The 12,295-nt window shown below is 39.0% G+C and overlaps 1 protein-coding gene across 4 annotated transcripts in view; it reads left to right on the forward strand.

Moving 5' to 3' along the window:
• tmem131 (transmembrane protein 131) overlaps positions 1 to 12,295 on the forward strand; it is a 217,679-nt gene that overhangs the window by 154,184 nt on the left and 51,200 nt on the right. For all 4 annotated transcript variants that reach the window (XM_068033293.1, XM_068033291.1, XM_068033292.1 and 1 more), the window contains 11 exons: positions 744 to 897; positions 1,052 to 1,222; positions 2,188 to 2,298; positions 2,387 to 2,521; positions 6,076 to 6,180; positions 8,747 to 8,833; positions 9,110 to 9,262; positions 9,479 to 9,554; positions 9,685 to 9,802; positions 10,947 to 11,085; positions 11,218 to 11,327. In XM_068033293.1, the coding sequence (XP_067889394.1) occupies positions 744 to 897; positions 1,052 to 1,222; positions 2,188 to 2,298; positions 2,387 to 2,521; positions 6,076 to 6,180; positions 8,747 to 8,833; positions 9,110 to 9,262; positions 9,479 to 9,554; positions 9,685 to 9,802; positions 10,947 to 11,085; positions 11,218 to 11,327 (1,359 nt within the window). The remainder of the gene's footprint in view (positions 1 to 743; positions 898 to 1,051; positions 1,223 to 2,187; positions 2,299 to 2,386; positions 2,522 to 6,075; positions 6,181 to 8,746; positions 8,834 to 9,109; positions 9,263 to 9,478; positions 9,555 to 9,684; positions 9,803 to 10,946; positions 11,086 to 11,217; positions 11,328 to 12,295) is intronic.

Here is a 12,295-nt window from a genome sequence, read left to right on the forward strand (position 1 = left end):
AAGTCTTTAAGCATTAGGCCAGACCTGGTAAGGGCAGCAGCTTTCCTTCTAAAGAGCATTAATTAACCAGTAGGGTTTTTATGACTGTCACTTTTATGCTGATACCAGCTTATTTTCAGACTTTTGTTGAGGCACAAGATTGATGCAAAGACAAAGATCCCACTTTCCACTCCCCAACCATGTAGTTGCAATTACAACCAGTACTGAGATTAAAATCTGGCACCGTGATTTGTCATCTATTTCAGTATTGAATGCTAATTTTCTTTTGAGCTGCTCGGTGCTTAAGCTAGAGGATGGTAGGTTACACCAGGGGTCTGCAACCTGCAGCTCCGGAGCCGCTTGCGGCTCAATAAGGACCAACTCCTGACCTTGATCAATCAAAGCCATTTTGTAAATGGCTTCTTCTGTTTTTTTTAAACTTTTATTAACATTGGACTTGTGGGAAAGTATCATTCATTTAACAATTTTTTTGTTTTTAAAAAAAAAAAAATGCTGTTAATGTGTATCTCTTGTTTTTCATTATTATTGGCGTTTGAGTAACAGCATTGTGGCTCTGAAGATAGTGTTTTTGACTAAATTTTAAAAATGGCTGTTATTAAGGTTGCTAACCCTTGGGTTAGACCTTTCCTGGTGAATTGAGACTGCCTCCAAGATGCTGCTGGGGATTGAACTTTGACAATTTTCCCTTGTGATATTCATTTCAATTTTGAGAGGAAAAAACTAAAGCTTTATGTGATTTGCAGGTACTTGGGATATGATCATGCAGCAACACTGTTTCACATCAGGGACAGTCCTACAGATCCTGTGGAGAGACCAATATATCTAACAAATACATTCAATTTTCCTATCATTATACACAATGTTTCTTTGCCAGAAGATGCAAAGACAATGTTCAAGGTAACTATAAGCATCTTAATTATGCCATCAGTTATTTTGTCTGTCTTGTATGTCATGGTCTGGTTACTTTTCCTTTTTGAGCAGTAGATTGTTGAATTCAAGGGCATGTATGTTATATATTGTTTAAGTTGTGACCCTTTTTTTCTTTTCATAGATTAAAAACTTCAGTGAGCCAGTTTCTGTTCCTCCCCACAAAGCACTATATATATTTTCTCTCCTTTTCACGGCAACCACTTCCTCCATTCATATAGACAGCAACATCCTACTCGTCACAAATGCGTCAAAATTCCATCTGCCTGTGCGAGCCTATACAGGGTTTTTAGATGTAAGTACACACAAAGGAAAATATAAAAAGTATTTAAAAATAAGTCATGGTTACTTTCAAATGAGGGTCAATTGACCTAGAAAGTGAGAAATATTTGTTCTAGGATAAGGGCTTCAAGTTGTATACTGCAACCATATTTTTATTCAACACTTAAACATAATTCGAGAACAAAGTTCAAACTGAAGAAAATCAAATTCCAACTAAACACTAATTTGTTTTTTTTAGTGCTGCAAAACAGTGCATATTTTGTAGAACTTTTTGAAAGCTGAAGTTTCATTTTATGTTCTGATGTGTAAAGAGCAGCTCATTGTTTTCATTCCAAAGAACATTCTGGTGGTATTGAGGGCGGCTTTGGAGATGAGCTCCCGAATTAATAGGGAGTGCTTTTACTTTTTTGACCAGCAAATATTTTTACTGATGTTGCAATGTTTGCTGACCTTATTTTGTATTTTTATGGCACCTATATAGTCTAAAAACGCAGTGTTTTTTAGACTTTGCTTGATTGCTGTGAGCATATTTAAATGAGATACATGCATTACATGTTACGTTACCAGGAAAATGGTTTCTGTCGTATTGTATGGAGTCATGTCACGTGTATACTTATCCACGGTGAACTTTTGACACTGCTGTCTTCTGATTTCTAGCCTGAAATGTGCACTTTTTACATGTGTGCAGGAGTTATTTTGGAATTATCGTATTGCTACGCTGCAGCAGTGACACTTTACTAGTGACATATAGTTAACACTTCTAATGAAGTAAAACACTGCAGAGTTTGCTTCAGAATAGAATCCACCCATGTACAAATAAGGCTTAAAGTTTCCTAATGAATTGTTTAGTTTGGTAAAGTACATTCTAAAAACATCATTTATGGACCTGGGTTTGAAGTAGAACAAGATTGGCCTATGATTTGATTTTTTTTTAAAATTGTATATTGTGACCATAACATTTTTATATTAATTTTGCAGTACTTTGTACTTCCCCCAAGTTTAGAGGAACGAATCATAGACTTTGGTGTGTTGAGTGCCACAGAAGATGGCAATATTATTTTTATCATTATGAATAGCAACCCAATTGAGGTAAGGTGACCATTCTGAAACGTAACTTAATTGTTTACGACCACTTGCACAATACTTTACAGTACTGATTTTGATGTTTTGATCTCAGCTGGGAGTGAAAGCCTGGTATGTAGTGGGAGACGGCCTTAGTATTGAACTGCTGATGGTCGAGAAAGGCAACAGAACCACAGTAATTTCCAGTCTTCCTGATTTAGAAAAATTGTCGTCGACAGAACAATCTTCTGTAAGTCTTCATTTCTGATCCTGTGTACCTATTCTTTAAAACATTAATGGTTTATTTCTTGCTGTGTATGGGTGTGTTTCCAATAAGATTTTACATTAACTAGATTCTTTAAGGAATGGTCAGTCACATCCAAACCCTTAACAGATTTAACACTTGCAACTGGACACTCTTAATTTGTAACTGTTCCCCTCCAACGGTACCTTAACCTAAGATTTATATACATCTATGATAAAAATCCACTTGCTATTCTATAACCCATTGTTGCAGTTAATACTGTTAGTCTTAAAGCATGTATTTCAATTCCAACATGTGTCTATTTTTCAACAAACATCTAGAACATTGGTGTATAGTCTCAGGATAAGTGGTCGATCATTTAGGACTGAGATGAGAAACTCTTTCAATCAAAGGGTTGTGAATCTTTGGAATTCTCTATCCCAGAGGGTTGTGGATGCTCCATCATTGAGCATTTTTAAGGCAAAAATGAACAGAGAAGCAAGGGACATATGGAGAGGGCGGGAAAGTTGAGTTGCGGCAGAAGACCGGCCATGATCCTATTGAATGGTGGAGCAGGCTCGAGGGCCCATGTCGTCTACTCCTGCTTCTATTTCTTATGTTCTTATGCATCCAAGTTAGGTTTGCTAACACTGGACACGTTGTGGTTTAATCACATGATCTCCAACCACCTGATGCAGTCAAGCAGTGTTTTATTTCCCCAATCTCCAATAATTTTATAACCAATAAGTGTTTAAAGGAAGGATTTTTTAAAAATGCCCCAAATGGTTTTCCTCCAGTGTTCCTTGTAGCAGCATCCAGAAGATTAATCTTTAATTCCTCGAGATTCATGGGCAATTATGGGTGGGGGTGAAGGTTAGCAACCTGAATCAGTGCTGATTTTTTTTTTTAAATGTATCTGTGCAGCAGAAATTAGCCGTAGTTGATCAGCACAAGCTTCGTAAGTGCTGTAGACTTGTGAAAATGTCGCAATGTTTAATGTACAACTTTAACAGAACGCTGCACTCTGGAGGAGGAAGCATGCAGTAAATAAGCTATTTTGTGGCACTGGTGTGGGGATTTTTGGTAAAAGTTTGGGATATGCAAATATGAAAAAATGTTTTTGCCCTAATATATACATTTTCAACTAAAATATAGTTTGATTTAAAGTGCCGTTTAGTACACATTTTACTCCATCTTAAAGCTGGCTTTTCTTATTGCTAAAGCGTGGATTGGTTGCCCATTATGGTTGTGCATTTAAAAAAAAAAGTATTTGGGGAAAGCTTTGTTTATTGTCAAACCCAATGGAGCTTGCATAAATAGAAGCAAAATACTGCAGATGCTGGAAATTTGAAATAAAAACAAGAAATGCTGGAACCACTCAGCAGGTCTGGCAGCATCTGTGAAAAGAGAAGCAGAGTTAACGTTTCGGGTCGTTGACTCTGCTTCTCTTTTCACAGATGCTGCCAGACCTGCTGAGTGGTTCCAGCATTTCTTGTTTTTATTTCAATGGAGCTTGCAATTTGGAACTGTTTAGACATGCTTTCTTTGGAAGTTTTCAACTCTGAAGGGTTGCTGACATCCAATAGCATTTGCTTTGTGAGTCTGTTGCATAATTTTGCCTTGCTAGTTAATAGTCCCATAGATAAACGTTTAGATATTTTTGAGGTGAGATTTAAAACATTTTTGAATGTAATAGATAGGATTTGCAATAAAATTATTTTCAGTAATTATATTTAAATCATCAGATCAATGGTGAGTTTTCAATGCTCTTTTCCTTTGCCAATTAAATAGTTTAAATGTTGGCCGACAGTCAAATGTTTTTAATCATGTTATCGTTGCTTACAGATAGTCAACGGGTACACTTTTTTTTTACATAAGCCTTGTTAGACACAAGGTTGCTGAGGTGAAGTTGTGTGTTAATATGTCCCTTTAGGTCTATAGAAGTCTTAATTACTGTGTCTTTCCAATTAGAGAAGGCTGATCGCTCTAAGGTAGATTCTGAAATTGCAATCGAGGCCTAAAGCAAGAAGTGGAAAAATGTTTTTTTAATGGCTGCGTTTGCTGACAACACGACCACTAGGTGGTGCAGTACTGGCACATGCACAAATGCAGCCTCATCGACAGAAACATCATTGTCTGCGACATACTAGCTAGATGGATAAAGAACTGGCTGGGCAACAGGAGACAGAGTAGCAGTGGAAGGGAGTTTCTCAAAATGGAGACGTGTGACCAGTGGTGTTCCACAGGGATCTGTGCTGGGACCACTGTTGTTTGTGATATACATAAATGATTTGGAGGAAAGTATAGGTGGTCTGATTAGCAAGTTTGCAGACGACACTAAGATAGTGTAGACAGGGTGGATAGCAAGAAGCTTTTTCCCCAGAGTGGGGGATTCAATTACAAGGGGACACGAGTTCAAAGTGAAAGGGGAAAAGTTTAGGGGGGATATGCGTGGAAAGTTCTTTACGCAGAGGGTGGTGGGTGCCTGGAACGCGTTGCCAGCGGAGGTGGTAGACGCGGGCACGATAGCGTCTTTTAAGATGTATCTGGATAGATACATGAATGGGCAGGAAGTAAAGAGATACAGACCCTTAGAAAATAGGCGACAGGTTTAGATAGAGGATTTGGATCGGCGTAGGCTTGGAGGGCCGAAGGGCCTGTTCCTGTGCTGTAATTTTCTTTGTTCTTTGTATCAGGCAGCTTCCAGTAATAAAATGGCACTGCTCAATTTGACACGAAGCGAATTGAATCCAAGCCCCCTCGCCCCTCAATGGCCGTGATCCCCGTCTCCACCCCCTTCCAACAGTACCGCACTCCCTCCCGCCATCGCAGCTTCTCTTCCCCGTTCCCTCCCACCACTTCCGGTCACTCCCCACCTTGCTGCTCACAAACCCGCCCCCAGCTGCTGCTCCAGGCGGTAAGGGGGAGGAAGCGGCGGGGGTGGTGATGAATGCCAAGTAGTCGGGAGTGGAAGAGAATGCCGAGAGGGAGCGGTGAGCAGACGGGCGCAGGAGGGGAGCAGTGAAGAGAAGTGCGAAACTGTGACGATTGAGGTGGCAGTCGCGGGAGGAAGCAGGGAAGAGGCAACGCTGAGACGTCATTACGTCTGACATTGTGTGACAACGCGCAGATTCATACCGGCAAGCTGGCAAATGTTTGGACGCACTGATGTCAGCGATTACTCTGCGCATGCTCTGCGTTGTCAAGAGACACTTTGTTCTCGTGCTTTTTTTCTAAAGTGCATGTGACAATCTCAAAATGGAGAGATACAGGGTGGAACTTGGCTATTGAAGGCCCTTTTTTTTTTATCTCCGAACAACGTAGGCATTTAAGTTGCTGTTGGAGCAGTCAGGATTATTTGCAGATATTGTCCTCCACCCTTTCTAAACTGCCATCATCAGCCTCGTCTTCGCAAATACACCCTTGACCTAAAAGTGTCTACCCCGTTTCTGTTCTTTCAGGATTAGAATTGTGAGAAATTATTATCTTTTGAGAATTAGTGGGAAGGTATGTAATCTATAACATCTACTCAAACATCAAAACTTGTGTATTCTCCACAGGTAATATTAGCCTCAGATTATTATGCAGTGTTTAGAATGAAATTGACTGCAAAAGAACTTGAAGGACCATATGATGGAGCAGTACAGATCACAACAGATTATGAGGTACTGTTTTATTTAAAGTAAAAGCCAAGCCTTTCTAGTACAGTTTCAATGTTTGCAAGCTTAAAACACTTTGCACCAAGATAGCTTAAAATATTAATTCTATTGACTGCAGTGTCTCCATTATGTGCATTGTTTGTTCTACCTGAATGGATACACCTGATCTGTATCAGAGCATTTCTCTGTCACTGTTAACAGCCAGTCCAAATATCTGGTGAACAAATAAGCTGGCCCATGTCCTCTTTTTTGTTGGGACACCAATTAGCTTTAATGAATGTCTAACACCAAGGCCGTAAATATAGTCTATAGAAAAGTAAAGGAAAAATACATTTGGCAAAGGTGCAGTTTAGCTTCCCTTGTGTTTAGCGTTATGTACACATTGCCCAAGCATTTGGGAAGCGGTACACTGCAGCTGGCCTGTGACATATACAGGGAGTGCTTGATGTCACTTGTCAGCATCAACATTGATCTTTCTGTGCAAGGTTAACCTTTTCAAGGTAAAATGATGCTTGGCTTGTTATGTTCTGTGTTTGTGCTGTTTGTGAAAGTGATTACATTAAAAATGTTCCCATCCTTTAGCTTGTAAATATTTCATAGTTTGAATAAAAATTATTTATTGGCAGTTATTTGCAGGCTATTTGCGCTAATTGTGATAAATTTAACAATGCATTAGTTAATTCAGATATAATGGTTTATGTCAGTGAGGTTTTCTAAAATAAAAGGCTGAATTTTGATTTCCCAACAGCTGAAATGTTGAGTGAAGATGGGTTGTGTTAGACTTTGTTTGCCCTGTCTTTCCTAAAGATGCTGACTCCTGGGATACAATTATGTGCATGCTGGTCACCCTCCAGTATGTTGCCCAAATGACCACTCTTAGAAGTGCAAATCGAGACAGTGTCTGATGATAGACTATTCAGCTGTGTGGTGTGGCATGGAGGTGTGCTGTGTATCATGGCAAAGCCTGGTCCTGTACTCCCCTGCTATCTACACAAGCACTTTCCAGCAAAGCTCACTGAGTGGTCAAGAGCAGACTGGGAATCGATACTTGGGACTTTCTGATTTATATAACTTGTCCAGGTACTGCCCTGGACAACTGAATGATGAGGGAAATCTAAGAGTACTGATGGTTGAAGCCATATATCCATGGACGATTGCAAGTGAATCTCTCTAGAATCATAGTCATAATGGCACAGCAGGAGGCCATTCAGTCCAATAAGTCCATACTGGCTGTCTAGAACAATCCAGTCAGTCCCATTTCCCCCACTCTATCTCCTAACCCTTCAAGTTTATTTCCCTCAAGTACCCATCCAATTTCCTTTTGAAATCATTCTTCGTCTCTGCTTCCACTACCCTTGTAGGCATTAAATTCCAGGCAATTACCATACTGTTTTTTTTAAAAAAAGGTTCTTCCTCACATTCCCTTTTCCCTGCCCTGCATCTCTTGCCCAAAACCCTAAATCTGTGTCCCCTAGACCTTATTCCGCTAATGGGAGCAGCTTTTCTTTCTCTACCTTATCTAAGCCTGTTATAATCTTGTACACCACTATCAAATCTCCCCTCAATCTCATTTGCTCCAAGGAGAGCAACCCCAGCTTCAACCTAACCCTGTAGCTAAAATCCCACTCCCTGGGACCATTCTGGTAAATGGTCTCTGCACCCTCTCTGGGACCCTCACATTTTTCCTAAAAGAATGGTGACCAAAACTGGATGTAATACTCTAGGCCATAACTTCTAATACAAAAGCAAAATACTGCAGATGCTGGAAATCTGAAACAAAGACCAGGTACTAGTTCTAATGAGGTCACAGACCTGAAATGTTAACCCTGTTTTTCTCTCTGCGGATGCTGCCTGGCCCTGCTGAGTATTTCCAGCATTTTCTATTTATGTTTTAGCATAGCTTCCCTGCTTTTCTATGCACTACCTCCATTTATGAAGCCCAAGATCCCATATGCTTTGCCAATTACCCTCTCTATGTCCTGCCATCTTGAAATATCTGTGTACATGGACCCCCATATATATTGCCTCTCCTTATCCCTTCTGCCAAAATCAGTCACCTTTCTCTATTAAATTCCATATATCACTTGTCTGCCCATTCTGCTAGCCTGTCCAGGCCCTGTTAGTCAATTGGTATCATCTTCACTGTTGCTACATCTCCAAATTTGGTATCATCAAATTTTGACATTTTTCTCTATTCCAGTATTCACGTCATTTATAAATAGTTTAAATTATTGCATAAATTGATCCAATCTGGAAACTATAATGGAAGTTGTTCTTTAGAAGTTTCCTATTGCCCTCAAGACTTGCATTCTGTCCTCTACATATATTCCATGAATTTTATCTTTTTTAAAAAAAAAGAAAATTCTTTACGCAAATTGAGATGACGTCTACATTTTCTCTCTCTCTCCCATGCCCAGAAAGCATTTTGCAGCAGGGATCTGCTGAACTTATTTTGGAATTGGTGTGAAGATGAGGATTTTATTTGGGTGAAGGTTAATTGCAGAAAATTGCTATATTTAGTGATTATTTTCATTTGTTGTAGGATAACATCCTCCTCCTCTTGTTTTTACAGATTTTAACCATCCAAGTAAAGGCACTTATTGCTGTCGGCTCGTTAGTTTGCTCACCGAAACATGTCATTCTTCCAGGCTCATTTCCAGTAAGATATTCATTTCTGCTATTTTGTTATTATAATCTACTCTTGTAGGTTAAATGTCAAACCAAGCCACAATTGTTAGAGTTTGAAACGAATTTTAATTGCTGACTTTTAAGCAGTTTCTTTGAAGAGGAAGGAATGAGAGGAAATGCTGGATCTGGCCTATATTATAATTGTGTATATGTGCAAGTTGTAAACCATTGTGAAGTGTGCTTATCAAGGATTTTTAAACTCTGCTTTTTTTCCCCCAGTTGTAAGTATGAATATTTTATTTTACAGGGGAAAGTAGTTCATCATAGTTTAAATATAATGAGTTCCTTCTCACAGAAGGTGAAACTACAAAATATACGTCCTCTAACAGAGGATGTGCGGTTCTACTACAAGAAAATGAAAAGTAATAAGGATGATTTAGAATCAAAAAAGAAATCCAAGGTTTGTCATATTTTGAATTGTAAAGCATGCATGATTGTCACGTTCTTATAAGCAGCACATCAGCTTGCACATTTCAACTATGCAACACTTTAGACACATACCTAACTACCTGCAGTATTTTTTTATTTTTGTTGCAGTGCTAAGTCGAACATGGTTTGCTTTGGTGTGACTTATGTATTGGCCTGCTTTATTAATTATATTTTATCTTTTTTGCAGATAGCAAATATTTATTTTGATGCTGGCTTACAATGTGGGGATTATTGTTATGTGGGATTGCCTTTTTTATCTAAATGTAAGTAATTATAATTCATTTTTGTAATTTCACCAAGAAAATATACATATGGAAAATATAGGTGATGGTTTCTGCATTGAGAATTTTTTTTTCTCTACCACCTTTCCCTCTTTACCCCCACCCTTCCCAGCGGAGTTAAGGTTGCAGCATAGTCTCGCAATGCAAGATGATGCATGGGATGCAGACTGGGATTTGTATAAGAATTTGTACAAAAAATGGACAGAACTTAAAGAAAACTCAGGGCACAAGTGAGTTTCTGAACATTTTAGTGCTGAAAACATATAATTGTTTAAGTGACGACTACTGCTATTGGTAAAATTGGGTGGCTTAGTGAGTTAACACTCTTCTTTTACCAAGTCCTGTGGAACCCAAGTTCAGATTCAGCCCAGTTGATGGAGTGAATTTCCTTTCCCTAGATGTTCTAATTGAAATGAATTTGGATGCCACTATGTTTCCCTGGAGGCTCAAATTCACAGTATGAAAGTATCTATTAAATGGCGCATTGTCTAGTCATAAGGATGCCTGATGTAGGGGAACAATAGAAAATGCTGTCCAGAAGTTAGAGCTAAGATATATATTTGTGATAAAATTACAGAAAACTTAAATCAGCTTTGTGATGTTGCTATCCTGATGCTGATTTAAACTTTTAATCCTTAAGACTTTTGTTTGCCTTCTGAAGCAGCAGTCTGATAACTTAGTGACTGAGGTCAGGCCTGAGGGAGGAGGTAACCTGGAGGCAGGGTAAGCATAATGGCAAGCCAACGGATGAAGGAAGCAAGCTCAAAAGATCTGAGGCACATGGAATTGTATTGAGCTTGTAATAAATCTGCATGTGCAGGTCACTACCTGCTAGTGTATCCAGTTGCAGGAATAATTTTTTATTAAGCATTCAAATCTGTAACTCCTTTATTCAAGCTTAATGCATTGCTGGCTGAAACTAGATAGAAGTTGAGTGTGGTAAGTAATGACAACTGAAAATTCTTTATGGTAGCCTCCCTGGTATCAGTTTGTCCTTTGTCACATTACTTACCTCATTGGTTAGCCACCCCACCGCCCCCATCCCCTCAAAATCAAATAGAATCACCTAATCAGCAAGCATGGTAATATTCCTGTAGATGCGTGATCACCACAGGCATACAGCCACAAAAAAGCTGTACAGATAGTGGTTCACTTGATTTATTCATTAAAACAATTGGAATGGAACCACCTTATCTGATGAGTTTTCACTTCCTGGTAAAGTGGCAGAGGTAGCAGTATTGTGTTATACAATGCTTAACCACATATTTGCAATTTTAAATGACGCTACGTTGTATTCCTAGTATTTGTAAAATCATGGTGTGTATGTTTACTGCTGTCATGTATTTTTGACTAGTCTTTGCCTACTTTTTCAAGGATGGATGTTGTCTTTGAAGTAGATACAGACCTACAGAAAAGTGTTCAAGCTGTAATCACATCGGAGCTTATGTGGCCATCATTGGTGAACTCGACACGCGATCTAATTTTCTCACTCACAAACACAAATAACACATCAGTAAGTATTGATAGTAATACTTTATAGAAGTAAATTTTAAAAATTGTATCCTTTGTATAGCTCTAGAAAATGTCATACAGTGATTTGGATAAGTTGGTAACTATTGCTGTTTCATAAATTTATTTTGTATAGGAGCAAGAACTCATTTTAGAAAATCCAGCAGATGTACCTGTGTTTGCCCAACTTCTTCCTTTAGCATTGTACCCCAATTCTTCATTTGTTGCAGATGTGTTAATGGAAAGGTATGTATTTACTTTCTAATTTTGTTATTTTCCCATTATTTAACGATGGGAACCAACATAGCCAACCTCCATCTCACTCTTGCCCATCATCTCCTATTAGACAGTGGTCAGGAGGAGAAAGCTTGGTCAAAATTGCCACTTTCCTCCCCACTCCCCCCTTCCAAGTATAGAAATATGTTCAATTGCATAATAAAAACAAAATACTGCAGATGCTGGAAATCTGAAATAAAAACATGAAATGCTGGAAATACTCGGGTCTGGCAGCATCTGTGGAGAGAGAAGCAGAGTTAACGTTTCAAGTCAGTTCTGATAAAGGGTCACTGACCTGAAACGTTAACTCTCCTCTCTGCACAGATTCTGCCAGACTTGCTGAGTATTTCCAGCATTTCTTGTTTTTATATTCAATTACATGTCCTGGCAGTGGTCGGTGAAATGGGGTTTAGGCCGCAGACTGTCTTGGTCTGTGTAGCTCAGTACCACACTGATCTATTTATCTATCGAACCATCAGGAAATTTCTATTTCCAATTCTTTATGACTCTTCACATTAGGCAAGGAGGCCACCTTGGGACATAGGATTTTTGCCAGTCCTAGCATTCTGGCAAGCACACAGTTGTGGTTGGAATAGTGCAAGCTGGGCTGAAGTATTCTGTAGTGGCCCAATAAAAGGCAGAGAAAGCCAGCTTTCAACAGTATAGATAAGTTTACTGGCAGACCTGGGCCTTAAATGTCATGTTGTATGGAAGCAATGAGCTTTACTAGCTGTGCTGTCTTGATGATTGAGTTTCTTGTAAACAGTTTTGAATTATTGGAAAGAAAAGGGAAAAAAGTTAGTGACAGCATCTGAAAAATGGTTAGCTATAGAAAAGGACAAGGAGCAATCCTAGAATAAAAATACTTAAAGGGCCAATTTCAGTGGGGTGAGCGGAATGATTGTAACAGAACAGTGGGCTGCCTTTTAAAGAAGAGA

Source organism: Heterodontus francisci, chromosome 6 (genome assembly GCF_036365525.1).
Source record: "Heterodontus francisci isolate sHetFra1 chromosome 6, sHetFra1.hap1, whole genome shotgun sequence".
Lineage (NCBI taxonomy): Eukaryota > Metazoa > Chordata > Chondrichthyes > Heterodontiformes > Heterodontidae > Heterodontus > Heterodontus francisci.